This window comes from Aethalodelphis obliquidens, unplaced genomic scaffold, assembly GCF_003676395.1.
Source record: "Aethalodelphis obliquidens isolate GAN/ISIS:26980383/991018 unplaced genomic scaffold, ASM367639v1 scaffold89, whole genome shotgun sequence".
Taxonomy (NCBI): domain Eukaryota; kingdom Metazoa; phylum Chordata; class Mammalia; order Artiodactyla; family Delphinidae; genus Aethalodelphis; species Aethalodelphis obliquidens.
In genome coordinates this window covers 3134315-3153787 of record NW_020838033.1, presented here as the reverse complement: position 1 = coordinate 3153787, position 19473 = coordinate 3134315, and the positions used below count along the sequence as shown (strand labels likewise).

The 19473-nt window shown below is 39.8% G+C and overlaps 1 protein-coding gene across 5 annotated transcripts in view; it reads left to right on the top strand.

Annotated features, from left to right (window-relative positions):
* NPEPPS (aminopeptidase puromycin sensitive) overlaps positions 1-19473 on the top strand; it is a 97432-nt gene that overhangs the window by 22037 nt on the left and 55922 nt on the right. For 4 of the 5 annotated variants that reach the window (XR_003430346.1, XR_003430347.1, XM_027094616.1 and 1 more), the window contains exon 3: positions 4381-4515. The exons of the other annotated variant lie outside the window; for it this stretch is intronic. Coding sequence is in view for 2 of the 4 variants with exons in the window: in XM_027094616.1 (XP_026950417.1) it covers positions 4381-4515 (135 nt within the window). In the remaining 2 variants the exon portion in view is untranslated. The remainder of the gene's footprint in view (positions 1-4380; positions 4516-19473) is intronic. 5 annotated transcript variants of the gene reach the window in all.

Below are 19473 nucleotides of genomic sequence, written 5' to 3'. Positions count from 1 at the left end.
GATGGAACCCCAGCAGGTTAAACTCTGGTAAAATAGTTTCTTCTGAGGGTAGGTTTTGTAAAGAACAGAATATTCTAGCATATTTCAGAATGGTTTCTTTTCCCCTCCCCTTGCCGGAAGCATGAGAGGATTTTTCTCTGATATTTACTTTTAGGACCTGGTACAGCTCCTGAAGGTAAGACTCATAAAAAGCATGAGGGTCTCCCTATGACTGGGTCCTCCTGGAATTTTAAACTCTCAAGCTTGTCCACACTGAGCCTCCAGCACTTCATCAATTACAGTTCAGGTATTCCTACCCCAGCACTAGTTGCCAGGGGTGATTTCTTCTTGTGGGTTTCTGCCCAGGTATGTTGTGATTTTCTGTATCTGCCTGTCTCCAGTTTTTTCAGCAGTGGTTTGCTCTTTGTCCTCACTTCTCTGGTGGATCTAAGGAGAGTTGTTGATTTTTCAGTTTCTCCAGCTTTTTACTTGTGTTGTTAGGATGGAGTGGCAACTTCTAGGCTCCTTACATGTAAGACCAGATATCAGAAATCCTCCTAGTGATTTTAGTTTTATTTCCAATATAAAAGGTTGCATTCTTAAAATATAAAAGCAATATGTGCCCTTTTGTAGACATGTGCTTTCATTTCTCTTGAGTAAATACTTGGGAATAGGGACTTCCCTGGTGGCACAGTGGTTAAGAATCTGCCTGCCAATGCAGGGGACACGGGTTCGATCCCTGGTCCGGGAAGATCCCACATGCCGCAGAGCAACTAAGCCCGTGTGCCACAACTACTGAACCTGCACTTTAGAGCCTGCGAGTCACAACTACTGAAGCCCGCTCACTCTAGGGCCTGCATGCCGCAACTACTGAGCCCGCGTGCTACAGCTACTGAAGCCTCCGCGCCTAGAGCACGTGCTCCACAACAAGAGAAGCCACTGCAATGAGAAGCCCGCACACTGCAAAGAAGAGTAGCCCCTACTCACCACAGCTAGAGAAAGCCCACGCGCAGCAACGAAGACCCAATGCAGCCAAAAATAAATGAATGAATGAATGAATAAAAACACTTAAAAAAAATACCTGGGAATACAATGGCTGCATAATATGGTAAATGGAGAATTTTTAAAGAAACTGCCAGTTTTCTCAAATGGTTGTACATTTTATATCCCCATCAGCTGTGTGAGATCCAGTTGCTCCATATCCTTGCTAATGTTTCTTTTTTTTTTTTGCGGTACGCGGGCCTCTCACTGTTGTGGCCTCTCCCGTTGCGGAGCACAGGCTCCGGACGCACAGGCTTAGCGGCCATGGCTTACGGGCCCAGCCGCTCCACGGCATGTGGGATCTTCCCGGACCGGGGCACGAACCCGTGTACCCTGCATCGGCAGGCGGACTCTCAGCCACTGCGCCACCAGGGAAGCCCTCATGAAACTTTTATATTTTCTTCTAAGAGTTTTATAGTGTTAGTTCCCACATTTAGGTCCCTTTTATAGTGTTAATTCCCACATTTTGATCCATTTTTGTATATGGTATAAGGGGTTCAACTTCATTCTTTTGCATGTGGATATCCAGTTTTCCAAATACTATTTTTTGTTTGTTTGTTTTTTCAGTACGCAGGCTTCTCACTGCTGTGGCCTCTCCCGCCACGGAGCACAGGCTCCGGACGCTCAGGCTCAGCAGCCATGGCTCACGGGCCCAGCCGCTCCGCGGCATGTGGGATCTTCCCGGACCGGGGCCCGAACCCGTGTCCCCTGCATCGGCAGGCGGACTCTCAACCACTGCGCCACCAGGGAAGCCCTCCAAATACTATTTTTTGAAGACTTCCCTTTTCCCCAATGAATGAATGGTTTTAGCACCCTTGTTGAAAATCGTTTGACTGTATGTGCAAGAGTTTATTTCCGGGCTCTCCATTCTATTCCATTGGTCTATATGTCTGTCTTGATGCCAGTACCACACTTTTTGGGGTTAGGGTAGCCTTGTAATCAGGAAATGTGAGACTTCCAACTTTGTTCTTTTTCCAGATTGTTTTGGCTCTCCAGGGTCCTTTGAGATTCTGTTTGAATTTTTGGATTGGTTTTAAAATTTCTGCAAAAAACACTGTTGGGCTTTTGAGAGGGATTGCATTGAATCTACATATAGATCACCTTGGCTATTGTGGACATCAAACAATATTAAGTCTTCTAATCCATGAACAAGGAATATCTTTCCATTTATTTGTATCTTTAACTTCTTTGAGCAACATTTTGTAGTTTTTAGTGTACAAGTCTTTCACCTCTTTGGTTAAAGTTTTTCCCTAAGTATTTTATGTTATTTTTGATGCTATTGTAAATAGAATGTTTTATTAATTTCCCTTTGAGATTGTTCATTATTTTTAAAATAACTTTATTTATTTATTTATGGCTGCATTGGATCTTCGTTGCTGTGTGCAGGCTTTCTCTAGTTATGGCGAGCGGGGGCTACTCTTCATTGTGGTGTGCAAGCTTCTCATTGTGGTGGCTTCTCCTGTTGTGGAGCACGGGCTCTAGGCCCGTGGGCTTCAGTAGTTGTGGCATATGGGCTCAGTAGTTGTGGCTCACGGGCTCTAGAGTGCAGGCTCTGTAGTTGTGGGGCACAGGCTTAGTTGCTCTGCGGCATGTGGGATCTTCCCAGACCAGGGCTCGAACCCACGTCCCCTGCATTGGCAGGTTGATTCTTTTTTTTTTTTAATAAATTTATTATTTATTTATTTATTTTATTTTTGGCTGCGTTGAGTCTCCGTTGCTGTGCACGGGCTTTCTCTAGTTGCAGCCAGTGGGGCTACTCTTTTTTGTGGTGTGTGGGCTTCTCATCGTGGTGGCTTCTCTTGTTGTGGAGCACGGGCTCTAGGCGTGTGAACTTCTGTAGTTGTGGCACGCGGGCTCTGTAGTTGTGGCACGTGGGCTCAGTAGTTGTGGCTCACGGACTCTAGGGCGCAGGCTCAGTAGTTGTGGCGCATGGGCTTAGTTGCTCTGCGGCATGTGGGTTCTTCCCGGACCAGGGCTCGAACCCGTGTCCCCTGCATTGGCAGGTGGATTCTCAACCACTATGCCACCAGGGAGGCCTGGCAGGTGGATTCTTAATCACTGCGCCTCCAGGGAAGTCTTGAGATTGTTCATTGTTAGAGTATGGAAAAGCAACTGATTTTTTTTTTTTTAAAGAAGGTTATCTCCCTTTTAAATTTATTATTTATTTATTTATTTATGGCCGCGTTGGGTCTTCGTTGCTGCGTGCAGGCTTTCTCTAGTTGCGACGAGAGGGAGCTACTCTTTGTTGCGGTGCGTGGGCTTCTCATTGCGGTGGTTTCTCTTGTTGCGGAGCACGGGCTGTAGGTACGTGGGCTTCAGTAATTGTGGCACGCAGGCCCAGTAGTTGTTCCTTACGGGCTCTAGAGCGCAGGCTCAGTAGTTGTGGTGCACAGGCTTAGTTGCTCCGCGGCATGTGGGATCTTCGCGGACCAGGGCTTGAACCCGTGTCCCCTGCATTTGCAGGCGGATTCTTAACTACTGCGCCATCAGGGAAGCCCCCTACAAAGCCATTTCTTAATGTTGCACATATTGGTTATCCCTCCCTTTTTTGGCTGTTATAAACAGTAGTGCAAAAGACATCTTTTGTGAACCAGTGTGACAGGTTTTGAATAGCTGTATTGCCGGTTTACTGGATGTTATTATGAATCTTTCTATTTTTTCTCATCTGAGAAATGAAAAATATATTGTTTACATTTGAACTTTTTATTAATAGAGTTGAATATCATTTCATATACTATTGACCTTTTAATTTTTTTGGTAACAATTTTATATTTGTAATTTTTTTGGCCTATTTTTGTATTGCTTTGAACATACATGATATATATTGTAGGTACACCCTTTGTTATCTATCATTGCAAAATTTCATCGTGTCTGTCTTTTGTGTTTTAACTTTGCCGTATTAGTTAAATCTGTCAGTTGAGTGAATTTTTTAAGTTAGCTTTCTCCCACCTTGCTAATCTGCAGCTAACTGAAAGGCGCATTTTGGTTTAGAATTCTCTTTTGTCGTGTCTTTCTAGATTTTTATATTCTAGTTAATGTTTCTGGACTTGATTCAGTCTGTGGTATCATGAGTCTACAAATTAAAATTTCTAATTAGCATCCTGTGACCATTCAGTCACTTGAGACTTATCCAGAAATCTTAGAACTTGCCTTAAAATAACGCATAATAGGATTTATATTACCTATACTGAGTATGAGTTGTCTACTCTTCTACCCGCTTTCCCTTGGAAAGAGGAAAGTGAGACCATTTCAAATAGAAACTAAAACTTTCTCATATCTTTTAATCCAGATATATTAACAGTTGATCCTTTTTTTTGTTTTTTTTTTTTTGGCCACACCGTGTGTCTTGTGAAATCTTAGTTCCCCGGCCAGGGATTGAACCCAGGCTCTTGTCAGTGAAAGCCCGGAGTCCTAACCACTGGACCGCCAGGGAATCCCCTACAGATTGTGTCTTTAGATGCTTTGACAACCGTAAACAATTCAGTGACAATTTTGGTGAGTAGGTTGTTTTTTTTTTCCTCCCCACATTTTCCTATTTTCCTCTTTAATGGAACTTTACTCTGAAGGTATATATATTCTAACATTTAAGCACTGGTTCCAAAACCTACATTATTTGGCTGCTTTATAAACATTTAACATTTTGGTTTATTTAAGTCTTTTTTTTTTTGTTTTGGCTGGGCCACACAGCTTGCAGGATCTTAGTTCCGCGACCAGGGATTGAACCTGAGCCCACAGCAGTGAAAGCACCGAGTCCTAACCACTGGACCGCCAGGGAATTCCTTATTTAAGTCTTATTGATGTGTACATAAATAATTATTTATGTAAGCATCATAATTAATGTTAGAATCAAGTACCTTCAATTATTGTGGAACTGCAAGTAATATTGTACAGAATGTTTCCCTCTATCTCCCAGGTTCTGCCTGTCTGCTCACTTTTCAGATAAATTAACTAAAGGAAGTTTAGTTTATTATTTATTTGAAGCCTTCCCCTCCCCATATCAAAGTTTTTTGTTTTGTTTTGTTTTGTTTGCTTAAGTGGTCATTTGTGTAGTAATTCAAGGAGTTTTTATTTAATATCCATTAAAAAAAAGTTTTTTTTTTCTTTTTGGCCACACAGCGTGGCACGTGGGACCTTAGTTGCCCGACCAGGGATCGAACCCACGCGCCCTGCAGTGGAAGCGCGGAGTCTTTTTTGGCCACACCGGGCGACATGTGGGATCTTAGTTCCCCGGTCAGGGATTGAACCCGTGCCCCCTGCATTGGGATTGTGGAGTCTTAACCACTGGACCATCAGGGAATTCCTGAAGCACAGAGTCTTAACCACTGAAACACCAGGGAAGTCCCAATATCCATTTTTAAGTAGTAGTTTGGTAAGTGTGAAAGCATGTCTGAAGTATCCTTTATCTACAAGAAACTTAATACCAATTGCAAAGACAGTAGAGACAAACAGAAGACATATTTTTCAAGGGAAGAATTTATAAATAGTATTAACATTAAGATAAAACCTCACATTTTTTAAAAAAGATTTATTTATTATTTGTTTATTTTATTTATTTTTGGCTGTGTCAGGTCTTAGTTGCGGCATGCAGGATCTTTCGTTACGGCACGCGGGCTCTTCGTTGTGGTGCACAGGCCTCTCTCTAGTTGTGGGGTGCAGGTTTTTCTCTTCTCTAATTGTGGTTCGCAGGCTCCAGAGCGCGTGGGCTCTGTAGTTTGTGGCATGCGGGCTGTAGTTGAGGCGTGCAAGCTCAGTAGTTGCGGCACGCAGGCTTAGTTGCCGCGCGGCATGTGGGATCTTACTTCCCTGACTACTGATCGAACCTGTGTCCCCTGCATTGTAAGGTGGATTCTCTATCACTGGACCACCAGGGAAGTCCCAAAACCTCACATTTTTAATTCCTGATCTTGTTGGGATTTCTGAGTTTATCTGTGAACTGTGTTCTGCTTTCTATGCAGAATGGATCCTTTTTTAAAAAAATTCTGGCCACACTGCGGCTTGTGGGATTTCAGCTCCCGACCAGGGATTGAACCTGGGCCACAGCAGTGAAAGCACCTAATCCTAACTACTAGACCATCAGGGAACTCCCGGAATGGATCCATTTTAAAATAAGTAATCTTCAGGAGTTCCCTGGTGGCCTAGTGGTTAGGATTCCAGGCTTTTACTGCCATGTTCCAGGTTCAATCCCTGGTTAGGGAACTGAGATCCCGCAAGACATGAGTCATGGCCAAAAAAAAAAAACTGGAGTCCCATTGAATAAATCCTTGCATTAGAAGGAACAAATGCTAACAATAGCCAACCTTTTTATTCCTTTTTAGTACAGGTCAGAGAGAAAGAACATGAACTTTGCAATTGTACATACTTACATTCTTTCACTTTCACTTTAGTTGGTTTTGAGTGATAGTGAAAGACTCGCTGATGAGGAATAGTTAAGTTTCCATATGGCTGTGTACAAATATAAAGTATATGAGTGTATAATGGTTTTCAAGTTTTATTTGTATTTGGCAAGTTTTAAAACATATTTAAACAGCTTTAAGCTGATATGGATTGCTCTAGTGACTGTTGTTTTAAGAATTTAGATGACTTATCATTTGATTATACAAGGTGTATTTGTCTTCCTAAGTTAGGTTTCCTAACCTTCAGACCAGATCCAACCAAGGGTATCATTTTTCTTAATAATGATAATGTTAATAGTGATGATAATAAAAAAAATGAATTCATTGTTTAGTGTATGCTAGGCACTAAATGCATTACATAATCATATAGCTAACCCTAGGTACAGAGAGGTTATATAACCTACTATAGGTCATAAAATTGGTAACTGATTCAAACCTAGACAGTTCAGCTCCTTGGGTCCATGCACATCATCACACAGTCTACTGCCTGTCATTAAAAACCGCACCATATATATATATATGTTTTTTAATAGATTTATTTTATTTTTGGCTGCATTGGGTCTTCGTTGCTGCGTGCGGGCTTTCTCTAGTTGCGGCAAGTGGGGGCTACTCTTTGTGGCGGTGCGCGGGCTTCAGTAGTTGCAGTGCATGGGCTCAGTAACTGTGGCTCGTGGGTTCTAGAATGCAGGCTCAGTAGTTGTGGCGCATGGGCTTAGTTGCTCTGTGGCATGTAGGATCTTCCTGGACCAGGGATAGAACCCATGTCCCCTGCATTGGCAGGAGGATTCTTAACCATGGAGCCACCAGGGCAGTCTCCACACCATATTTTAATTATCTGTTTGTGTCTGTGCTACTTCTTATTAGAATCTAAGTTCCTTAAGGACTAAGAGCCATGATTCATTCTTTTTCACCTGTGGTCTTCTATGGTATCTGACGTATAGTAGGTGTTCAATAAATACGTATCGAGTGAACTAAAGCAAAATGTAAAGTAATGCAGTAATAAGTCTGTCATATTTTTTGGGCTTGAATTTCTTTTTTTTTTTTAAATTTATGTATTATTTATTTTGGACTGTGTTGGGTCTTCATTGCTGCACGCGGGCTTTCTCTAGTTGTGGTGAGTGGGGGCTACTCTTCGTTGTGGTGCACGGGCTTCTCATTGCAGTGGCTTCTTTTCTTGCAGAGCACGGGCTCTAGGCACACGGGCTTCAGTAGTTGTGGCTTGTGGGCTCTAGGGCACAGGCTCAGTAGTTGTGGGGCACAGGATTAGTTGCTCCGCGGCACGTGGGATCTTCCTGGACTAGGGCTCGAATCCATGTCTTCTGCATTGGCAGGCGGATTCTTAACCACTGTGCCACCAGGGAAGTCCCCTGAATTTCTTCATATGCTTATTCTATTGACTTTATGTGTAACAAACAAAATTATATTTGGGACTACTTTTCATTAGCTTTAATTTGTATTTTATTTCCCTTTGAGGAATACAATCAAGATATTTACTAATTGTAAAGATTCTGTACAGTGTTTTAAATATTAAGGAAATGCAGAGTGTAAAAATTGTAAATTACGTACTTTTTAGATTAAATGGAGAGAAAAACTGATTCCATAGCATTATATAATATCGTATTATATGCTATTGTTTTTTCCAGTTTTATTGAAATATAATTAACAAAAAATTATATATCTTTAAGATATACAACTTGATGTTTTGATATACATATACATTGTGAAATTATCATCACAAGCTAATTAACATGTCCATCACCTCACACATTTACCATTTTCTGGGTTTTTTTTGTTTTTTTTTTGTGGTGAGAACACTTAAGATCTACCCTATTAGCAAATTTCAAGCGTGCAGTACAGCAATAGATACATTGCTGTACATTAGATTTCCAGAACTTAGTCATCTTGTGTAACTGAAACTTTGTGCCCTTTGACCAATATCTCCCCGTTTCCCCCTCCCTCCAGTTCCTGGCAGCCAGCATTCTACTTTCTGCTTCTGTGGGTTTGATTATTTTAGATTCCACATATGTGATATCATGCAGTATTTGTCTTTCTGTGTCTGGCTTATTTCATTTAGTGTAATGTCCTCCAGATTCATCCATGTTGTCACAAATGGCAGGATTTCCTTCTTTTTTAAGACTGAATAGTATTCCATTGTGTGTATGTGTATGTGTGTATATATATATGTCTGTGTGTATATATATATACATATATATATACACATATATGTCTGTGTATATATATATATACGCACACACACACATAAGCATAACATATTTTCATATATATATACATCTATATATGTATATATATACATATTTATATACGTCTGTGTGTATATATATATATATATACACATATATATATATATATACGCACACACACACACATAAACATAACATATTTTCTTTATCCATTCATCCATCACTGACAGACCTTTAGTTTGTTTCCATATCATAGCTATTGTGAGTAATGCTGCAATGAACATGGGAGATATAGATTTCATTCCTTTATGTTGTATACCCAAAAGTGAGATTGCTGGATCATAAAATAGTTGTTTTTAATTTTTTGAAGAATCTTCATGCTGTTTTCCATAATGGCTGTACCAATTTACATTCCCACCAACAGTATTTCAGAGGTTCCCTTTTCTGCATATCCTTGCCACCACTTGTTTAGTATGTTTTGTCTTTTTTCATAATACATATGCTTGTTCTTAAATGCTAAACTGAAGAGTTAGTTCTCCAAATCAGTGCTTCTTAACTTTTTTTTTTCCAAGATGTTAATAGAAAAGGATGTTTTCTTGGTACACCAGAAAGAAGAGGCTCACACAAGGAGGGTGTCAGAGGCCTCTCATTGCTCAAGACCTGTTGGCTGCCCCAAGGGCCAAGGAAATCAATATTTTGGCAAATCTGTAATTCATATTTGGAACTGCCACAGAATATTGCTTGGAAATTCTCTGCTGTAAATAGTTTCAAACTTTTAGAATTACAAGGGATCTTCTTTTCCAGATCCCTTATAATAAAATATTATTTTATTTTTCTATGTATATATTCTATTATAAATAATAATTTTATAAACATATTTATTTATATATTTTATTTATTTGTGTCTTCTCTTTTTCCTGCCCTTAATCCCCAGATATTTGTCCATTTTATTAGTCTTTTTTTAAACATTTAATTTATTTGGCATTGGGTCTTAGTTGCAGCACACAGGATCTTCATTGTGGTGTGCAGGCTTCTCTCTAGTGTGGTGTGTGGGCTCCAGAGCACGTGGACTCAGTAGTTGTGGTATGCGGGTTAGTTGCCCCCCGGCATGTGGGATCTTAGTTCCCTGACCAGGGAGTGAACCTGCATCCTCGCCTGCACCCCCAGCATTGGAAGGCGGATTCTTAACCACTGGACCATCAGGGAAGTCCCTTATTAGTTTTTTCAAAAAACTGACTTTTGATTTTTTAAATCCTCAACTGAATGTTTATTTTCTATTTCCTTAATTTCTGCTCTTATCTTCATTATTTCCTTCTACTTTCTTTGGGTTTATTTTGTAGTTTTTTTTTAACTTCTTGAGATGGATACTTGACTTATTAATTGCTTTTCTAGTATATTCACTTAAAGCTGTAAATTTTCCTCCTAAACATATATTGCTTTTAGCTGTATCCCCCACTTTTTTTGGTTTGTTTGTTTTGGGGGAAATTCTCCAGGCAGTGACTGTAGCTCTTGTTGCTCGCTGCTGCTGCTGCTCCTCCTCCTTCACTCCTGTCCTCCCCCCCCACAATAGCTTTGTGAAGGTATATTCAATATTCACATACAATAATCTGCATATATTAAAATGTGTAATTTGGTACTTTTTGACCTATGAATGCAACAAGGGTAATGAACATATCCATCACCCCCACAGCGTTTCCTCATGTCCCTTTGTAATCCATTTCTCCCCTTCTCCTCATCCCCAGGCAACCACTGATCTGCCTCTACAGTTTTTGACATGTAGTGTTTTTTTCATTCAATTTAAAATATTTTATGATTTTTGATCTGGAATGTTTAGATGTACCTGGAGATTTTCTAGTTTACTTGTATTATGGTCAGGAAACATATGATTTCAGTCCTTTAGACTTTTAAGACTTGCTTTATGACCCAAGATATGGTCAACTTTTAAAATGCTTGTGTGTGCTTCAAAAGAGTATAGCTGTTGGATGTAATGTTTTATGTATGTCTTACTAAGTCAAGTTTGTTAATTTTGTTTAAATCTTCCATTTTTACTGATTTTTTTTCTCTTGCTTGTTTTGGTCAACGTTTGCACGTAATTTTTTTCTCATTCTTTTTTTTTTTTTTTTTTTTTTGCCGTACACGGGCCTCTCACCGCTGCGCCCTCTCCCGTTGCGGAGCGCAGGCCCAGCGGCCATGGCTTAGGAGCCCAGCCGCTCCATGGCATGTGGGATCCTCCCGGACCGGGGCACGAACCCGTGTCCCCTGCATCGGCAGGCGGACTCTCAACCACTGCGCCACCAGGGATGCCCTTTCTCATTCTTTACCTTCACTATTTTCAATCTTTATGTTTTAGGTATATCTCACATAAACAGCTCATTGTACTTTTTTTTTTTTCTTTTTAAATCCAGTCTGAAAATCTTTGCCTTCTAAATAAAGCATTTATTAATCCATTTACGTTTAATGTAACTACTGTTATTTGGCTTTAAATCTACCATTTTCTTGTGTACATTCTCACATTCTCTTAATTAGAAAAGTTAAAAAAAATTTTTTATTGTTGTTGTTTTTTGGATGTGTGTCAATACCCCAGGAACTATAACAGCCATCCCTGACTTAAAAAAAGATCCAGTGTTAATTGATCATTTTACCCTTCTCCTGGATAATACAGGGATCTTAGAGCACTTAATCTCCATTTATCTCCCTCTGATTTACATGGTATTATTGTGGTGTAGTTTAATTTTCTTATGTATGTATGTATATTTAGTTAAATACATTATTACTGTTATATAGTATAATGTTCATTTAGCTTTACCCAAATATTGACTGTTTTTGTTGTTCTTTATTCCAGTAATCCTTTTAGAATCATTCTTTTTTTGTTTGAAGAATACCCTTTGTAATGTTTAATGTAGGTCTGTTGATGGCAAAGTCTGTTTTTGTTTCTTTGAGCATATTTTTGCTTTACCTTATTTTTTTACCTTCGTTTGGAATCCCTATGTTGTTTTTTTAAATAAATTTATTTATTTATTTATTTTTGGCTGAGTTAGGTCTTTGTTGCTGCACGCGGGCTTTCTCTAGTTGCGGTGAGTAGGAGCTACTCTTCATTGCGGTGTGCGGGCTTCTCATTGCGGTGGCTTCCCTTGTTGCGGAGCACGGGCTCTAGGTGCATAGGCTTCAGTAGTTGTGGCATGCAGGCTCTAGAGCGCAGGCTCAGTAGTTGTAGCACACAGGCTTAGTTGCTCCGCAGCATGTGGGATCTTCCCAGGCCAGGGCTCGAACCCGTGTCCCCTGCACTGGCAGGCGGATTCTTAACCACTGCACCACCAGGGAAGCCCTCCTACCTTGTTTTAATTGTAGTTGATTTACAGTATTAGTTTTAGGTGTACAGCATAGCAATTCAGCGTTTTTACAGATTATACTCCATTTCAAGTTATTACAAAATAATGGCTCTATTTCTTTGTGCCATGCAAGATATCCTTGTTGCTTATCTACTTTATACATGGTAGTTTGTATTTCTTAATTCCATACCCCTATCTTGCCCCTCACCCCTTCTCTCTGTCCATTGTCAATCACTAGTTCTTTATAACTGAGTTTTGTTACATAAATTCATTTGTTTTATTTATTTGTATTTTTAAAATAAATTTATTTATTTTTTGGCCGTGTTGGGTCTTCGTTGTTGCGCGTGGGCTTTCTCTAATTGAGGTGAGTGGGGGCTACTCTTTGTTGCGGTGTGTGGGCTTCTCATTGCGGTGGTTTCTCTTGTTGCAGAGCACTGGCTCTAGGCGCACGGGCTTCAGTAGTTGTGGCACGTGGGCTCAGTAGTTGTGGCTCACAGGCTCTAGAGCGCAGGCTCAGTAGTTGTGGCGCATGAGCTTAGTTGCTCCACGCCACGTGGGTTCTTCCCGGACCAGGGCTTGAACTCGTGTGCCCTGCATTGGCAGGTGGATTCTTAACCACTGAGCCACCAGGGAAGCCCTGTTTTATTTTTTAGAATTCCAAGTATAAGTGATAATGTACAGTATTTGTCTTTCTCTGACTCATCACATATTGCAAATGGAAGGGTTTTATTCTTTTTTATGGCTAAGTTTCTGTTGTATATAAATTACATCTTTCATTCATCTGTTGTTGGACACTTAGGTTGCTCCCATATCTTGGCTATTGTAAATAATGCTGCTGTGAACATTGGGGTACATGTATCTTTTCAAATTAGTGTTTTCATTGTTTTTTTTTTGATACATAACCCAGGAGTGGAATTGCTGGATCATATGGTAGTTCTATTTTTGTTTTTTTAAGGAGCCTCCGTACTGTTTTGCATAGTGACTGCACCAATTTACTATCCCACCAACCGTGTACAAGGGTTCCCTTTTCTCTGCATCTTTGCCAGCATTTATTATTTGTAGACTTTTTGATGATAGCCATTCTGACAGGTGTGAGGTGATATCTCGTTGTTTTGATTTGTATTTCTCTAATAACTAGCAATTTGGGACATCTTTTCATGTGCTTGTTAGCCACCTGTATGTCTTTTTTGGAAAAATGTCTCTTCTGGCTTTCTTCCCGTTTTTTGATTGGGTTATTTGTTCTTTTGATACTGAGTTGTAAGAGCTATTTATATATTTTGAATATTAATCCCTTGTTGCTCATGTCATTTGAAAATGTTTTCTCCCATTCCAAAGGTTGTCTTTTCATTTTATCGATGGTTTCCTTTGCTGTGCAAAAGCTTTTAAGTTTAATTAGGTCCCATTTGTTTATGTTTGCTTTTATTTCTTTTGCTTTGTGAGACAGACCCCCAAAAATATTGTTGTGATGTCAAAGAGTGTTCTGCCCGTGTTCTTTTCTAGGAGTTTTACGGTTTTAAGTCTTACATTTAAGTCTTTAATCCATTTTGAGTTTATTTTTGTGTATGGTTTAAGGAAATATTCTAATCTCATTGTTTTACATGTAGCTGTCCCATTTTCCTGGCACCACTTACTGAAGAGACTGTCTTTTCTCCATTGTATATTCTTTAAAAAAAAAATATATATATATATATATATATTTATTTATTTATGGCTGTGCCAGGTCTTAGTTGCAGCATGCAGGATCTTTTAGTTGCAGTGTGTGGACTTCTTGGTTGCAGCATGCAGGCTTCTTAGTTGTGACATGCATGCGGGATCTTGTTCCCTGACCAGGGATTGAACCTGGGTGCCCTGTATTGGGAGTGTGGAGTCTTATGCACTGGACCACCTGGGAAGCCTCTCCATTGTATATCCTTGCCTCCTTTGTCATACATTAATTGACCATAGGTGCCTGGGTTATAAAGTTTATTTTCGAGGATTATTTTTTGCTGGCTGTAAAACTCTAGATTGCAATTATTTTCTTCCAGTACATTCACTCTTTTATTCAAGCTGTCCTCTTTCTTCCATTGTTGATCTTAAGAAGTCAGCTCTCAGGCTGTTATTTCTTTAAAAATAGCCCTCCTCCAAACCTCCCTACCCCAGATGCTCATAGTCTTTGTTTTTCTGAAGTTTAACTATACTGTATGCACTTGGATTCCTTTTTATGTAGCCTGCTTGGGATTTGAAGGGCTTGGTAAATCTATGGCTTAATATCTTAAATTGGTTTTAGAATGGTCTTGGTCATTATCTCTTCAGATACTGCTTCTGCTCCATTCTGTCCTCTCATCTGCGCTCTTGGGATTCCAGTTAAATATATGTTTGTTCTCCTAACAGATCCTCCATCTTTCTTATCCTTTCCCGTATTTTTTATTCTTTTGTTATTATGTGCCTTGTTTGGATCTTTTATTCTGGTTTATCTTCCAACTCATTAATTCTTTCCTCAGCTGTATCTAATCAGCTTTTTTAAAAAAATAAATTTATTTATTTATGGCTGCATTGGGTCTTTGTTGCTGCACACAGGCTTTGTCTAGTTGTGGCTAGTGGAGGCTACTCTTTGTTGCGGTGTGTGGGCATCTCATTGCGGTGGCTTCTCTTGTTGTGGAGCATGGGCTGTAGGCATGCTGGCTTCAGTAGTTGTGGCACGTGGGCTCAGTAGTTGTGGCACTAAGGATCAATAGTTGTGGCTTGCAGGCTCTGGAGTGCAGGCTCAGTAGTTGTGGCGCATGGACTTAGTTGCTCCATGGCATGTGAGATCTTCCCGGATGGGCTCGATCTCATGTCCCATGATTCTTAACCATTTTGCCACCAGGGAAGTCCCTAGTCTGCTTTTAAGGTTGTCCATTGAAGGTGTTTTTCTTTGTGTTTTGTTTCAGTTTTTGTCATTGTATATTTTTGTTCTATAATTTATTTTTCCAAGTGTACAGGTTGTTTTTGTGGGTTTTTTTGGCGGGGGTAGCTTGTCATTCTCTGCCAGATTTTTCAAGCTTGGGCTTTTATCTTCTTGAACATAGTAAGAAAGTATATAAATATATCTGCTAATACCTGGGGACTCCTGTTTTATCATCCATTGTTTTAACTGTTTTCATTTAATTTGTCTTGTCCTCTGATGTGCCAGGGTTTATTTGATTATTGTATGTTAAATTAGGAAAATTATATGGTCAAAATAACATGATATTTTCTTTGTCTAGGGAAGATTTTTGTTTACTTCGTCTGGGGGTCACTAGTACTAGTTATAATCTTGTTCCAACATCAGGGCTTCAGATTTTCTGAAGTCTTATTGCATTCCATGTGTGGCCTAGTTTTCTTCTTAGTCACCTTTACTATGAGGTTATCACCTTTTGAGGTTCAGGTCCAAAGGAGGAACTGGTTTGCCAAGACCCCTCCCCACCAGTCTTGATGGACCCTGAATTCCAACTTTTGTCCCAAGGGCCTACTAGACTCAGCCTCTAAGGCATGTCTACCAAATCAACCAATGACTCTAGAACAACAGTGGCCTGGCATGGGATAGCTTCCTACTTTTGTAATCCTATTTCTTTTTCATCTTGACTTCCTTATCTTGTTGCTTTTTGATGCTTTTAAGAAGAGATTTTTTCCCCCATCTAACTTTTTTAGTTTTGAGGGAGTTGGGTAAGTGAGAGGGAGAATTTGTTTAAATTATATACTACACCGTTACTTGAAATAAAGTTTCTAATTGTTTTATAGGTGAAGAAACTGAGATCCAAACAGGTTAAGTAATACTGTAAGACCACATAATCAGCGGCAGAACCAGGTCTACAATCTATGTCTTTGTGTTACTCTAGTACTTGTACTAATGATAAGTCATTTTAACTAAATATACAACAGTCATTTAGTTAAAATAGGTATACTCTAGAAGGGATTTCTTCGTTCTCTTGGGCCTGATTTGTATTTGGTATATGGCTAATTCTCTTTAGAATTTTTAGATAGCCTAATGGGGTAGGATCATTACTATATTATATAAATCCATTTCAAAATATGGAACTGTGAATATAGTTACTGCTTGATCTGTAACTGTGCAATACACCAGAATGGTTTCTAAAACCACAGAAACAATATGGTAGGTAGGTTGCCAAAAAAACAAAATAAAACCTCATCACATGTTTAATCTAGTACTGAACTATACAGGCGTATGTGGGCTATATAGAATTATGTGGGCTAGGTTTCCTGTTACTTACATACAGCAGTGGCTTGGAGGAAATGACATTCTGAGTTCCAAATAGACAATATATAAAGGAACTTTTAAAGTACAGTTGAATTGGAGCTTCTAATGTTGGGATTTTTAGAAGATTTTACATTTGAATCTCAATATAATATGAGAGCAGAATCCATTAGAGGCCTGTTTATATGACATAAGCAATGACAACTTTGGCTGACTTTCTGTATGTTTTTTCTATTTCAATCTTTTAAAAAATGTGGCCTCCTGAGTGTACCACCTTGTAGTTCTCTCTTTGTACTTCCTTTTCTGTGATTAAATTTCACCATGTTTAAACATAAAGAGGGAGAAAAGTGTATCATGGCTCAACTAATGATTACCTTTCAATCCAAGATTATTATGCTCAAATATTTTATTTTATTTTTTTATTAATGAATCTATTTTTGGCTGTGCTGGGTCTTCGTTTCTGTGTGAGGGCTTTCTCTAGTTGCGGCAAGTGGGGGCCACTCTTCATCGCGGTGCGCGGGCCTCTCACTATTGCGGCCTCTCTTGTTGCAGAGCACAAGCTCCAGACGCACAGGCTCAGTAGTTGTGGCTCACGGGCCCAGTTGCTGTGCGGCATGTGGGATCTTCCCAGACCAGGGCTCGAACCTGTGTCCCCTGTATTAGCAGGCAGATTCTCAACCACTGCGCCACCAGGGAAGCCCTCAAATATTTTTAAAATAAATTTATTTATATATTTATTTTTGGCTGCATTGGGTCTTTGTTGCTGCATGCAGGCTTTCTCTAGTTATGGCGAGCGGGGGCTACTCTTCATTGTGGTGTGGGAGCTTCTCATTGTGGTGGCTTCTCCTGTTGCGGAGCACGGACTCTAGGTGCGTCGGCTTCAGTAGTTGTGGCACGTGAGCTCAGTAGTTGTGGTTCATGGGCTCTAGGGCGCAGGCTCAGTAGTTGTGGCACATGGGCTTAGTTTCTCCGTGGCATGTGAGATCTTCCCAGACCAGGGCTCGAACCCATGTCCCCTGCATTGGCAGATGGATTCTTAACCACTGCACCACCAGGGAAGTCCCAATCATGCTCAAATATTAATATAAGAAGGCTTTTTTGATGCAGCGAGAGGGAGAAAGAGTGTGTATATGTGTATATAGAGGGCTAACATTAAAATGTTAAATGAAGTGAGGAAGAAGAGGTGTTGTTCTAAACTTAAAACTTATTGCTTCTTCCAATAAAAATTAATTTAAAAAATCTGATTGCTTCTGCTAAATTTTAGTGGCGAAATAACAACTTTAGTTAATTGTAAACTTCCTTCTTGATATAAATGTAGCATCTTCTGAAAAACTGTTCTGTACTTTGCTTATCTTGGAGCTTGTTATAAATCAGTACATAAAGAGCTTCCGGGGCTTCCCTGGTGGCACAGTCGTTAAGAATCTGCCTGCCAATGCAGGGGACACGGGTTCGATCCCTGGTCCAGGAAGATCCCACATGTGGCAGAACAACTAAGCCCGTATGCCACAGCTACTGAGCCTGTGCTCTAGAGTCTGCGAGCTACAACTACTGAAGCCCATGCACCGCAACTACTGAGCTCACGCACCGCAACTGCTGAACTCACACATCACAACTACTGAAGTCCACGCACTCTAGGGGCCTGCGTGCTGCAACTACTGAGCCTGCATGGTGCAACTACTGAAGCCTCCGTGCCTGGAGCCCGTGCCCCGCAACAAGAGAAGCCACAGCAATGAGAAGCCTGTGCATCGCAACGAAGAGTAGCCCCTGCTCGCCGCAACTAGAGAAAGCCTGTGCGCAGCAATGAACATGCAACGCAGCCAAAAAAAAAGTAGCATATTAAAAAAAAAAGAGCTTCCTCCTTTTTATGATTTTTTTTAATTTTTATATATTTATTTATTTATGTATTTATTTTTGGCTGTGTTGGGTCTTCATTGCTGCGCACAGGCTTTCTCTAGTTGCGGCGAGCAGGGGCTACTCTTCGTTGCGATGCACAGGCTTCTCACTGTGGTGGCTTCTCGTTGCAGAGCACGGGCTCTAGGCATGCAGGCTTCAGTAGTTGTGGCACGTGGGCTCAGTAGTTGTGGCTCACGGGCTCTAGAGAGCAGGCTCAGTAGCTGTGGCGCACGGGCTTATTGCTCCGCAGCATGTGGGATCTTCTCGGACCAGGGATCGAACCTGTGTCTCCTGCACTGGCAGGCAGATTCTTAACCACTGTGCTGCCAGGGAAGTCCCCTTTTTATAATTAAATGGAATGAATTTATCATAAATCATTAAGAATCTATGCTGCAATGAATAGTATTGTACATATCTCACATCATTTATCTAGGATAAATTCCTGAAGTGGAATTGCTGGGTCAGAAGGTATTTGTATTTGTGATTTTGATTGATATTGTCAAATTGCACTTTATAGAAATTGTATCAACACCTACCAGCTTGTTAGTCAGACACCCTGCTCAGCAGCATATCTATATCTCAAATTTTTTGATCTTTGTTAATCTGATGGTAAAAAATGATTATTTTGCACTGCCTTTACTTTGCATTTCTTTATATTGTAAAATTTAAATCTTTCATATATTTAAAAAGCCATTTGTATTTCACTTTTCTGTAATCTGTTCAAGTCATTGTCCATTTTACTTGGGTGCTGCCCTTTTTTACTGATTTAACTTTTTCCATAATATGGGTTGTAGTATTTTTTCCCTGATTTGTTATATGTCTTTTGATTTTTGCTTATGGTTATTTTTATAATGCCAAGGTGTTTTGTATTAATGTATTTGTTTCTTTTATAACTTCTAGATCTTAAGACATTTAGTTATTAAAACATTTTAAAAATGTTAATTGAAGTAGAGTTGATTTGTAATTTTATGTTAGCTTCAGATGTACAGTATACTGATTCAGTATTTTTCAGATTATACTCCATTAAAAGTTATTACAAGATAATGGCTATAATTCCCTGTGCTATACAATATATCCTTGTTGCTGATCTATTTTATACATAGTAGTTTGTATCTGTTAGTCTCATACCCCTGTCTTGCCCCTCCTACCTCTGTCTCCCCTTTGGTAATCACTAGTTTTCTATATCTGTGAATCTGTTTCTGTTTTGCATATACGTTCATTTGTATTATTTTTTAGATTCCATATATAAGTGATTATCATACAGTATTTGTCTTTCTCTGCCTGTCATATTTCACTAAGCATAATATTCTCTAGGTCCATCCACATTGCTGCAAATGGCAGAATTTCATTCCTTTTTATGGCTAATTTTCCATTGTGTGTGTGTGTGTGTGTGTGTGTGTGTGTGTGTGTGTGTGTGTGTGTGT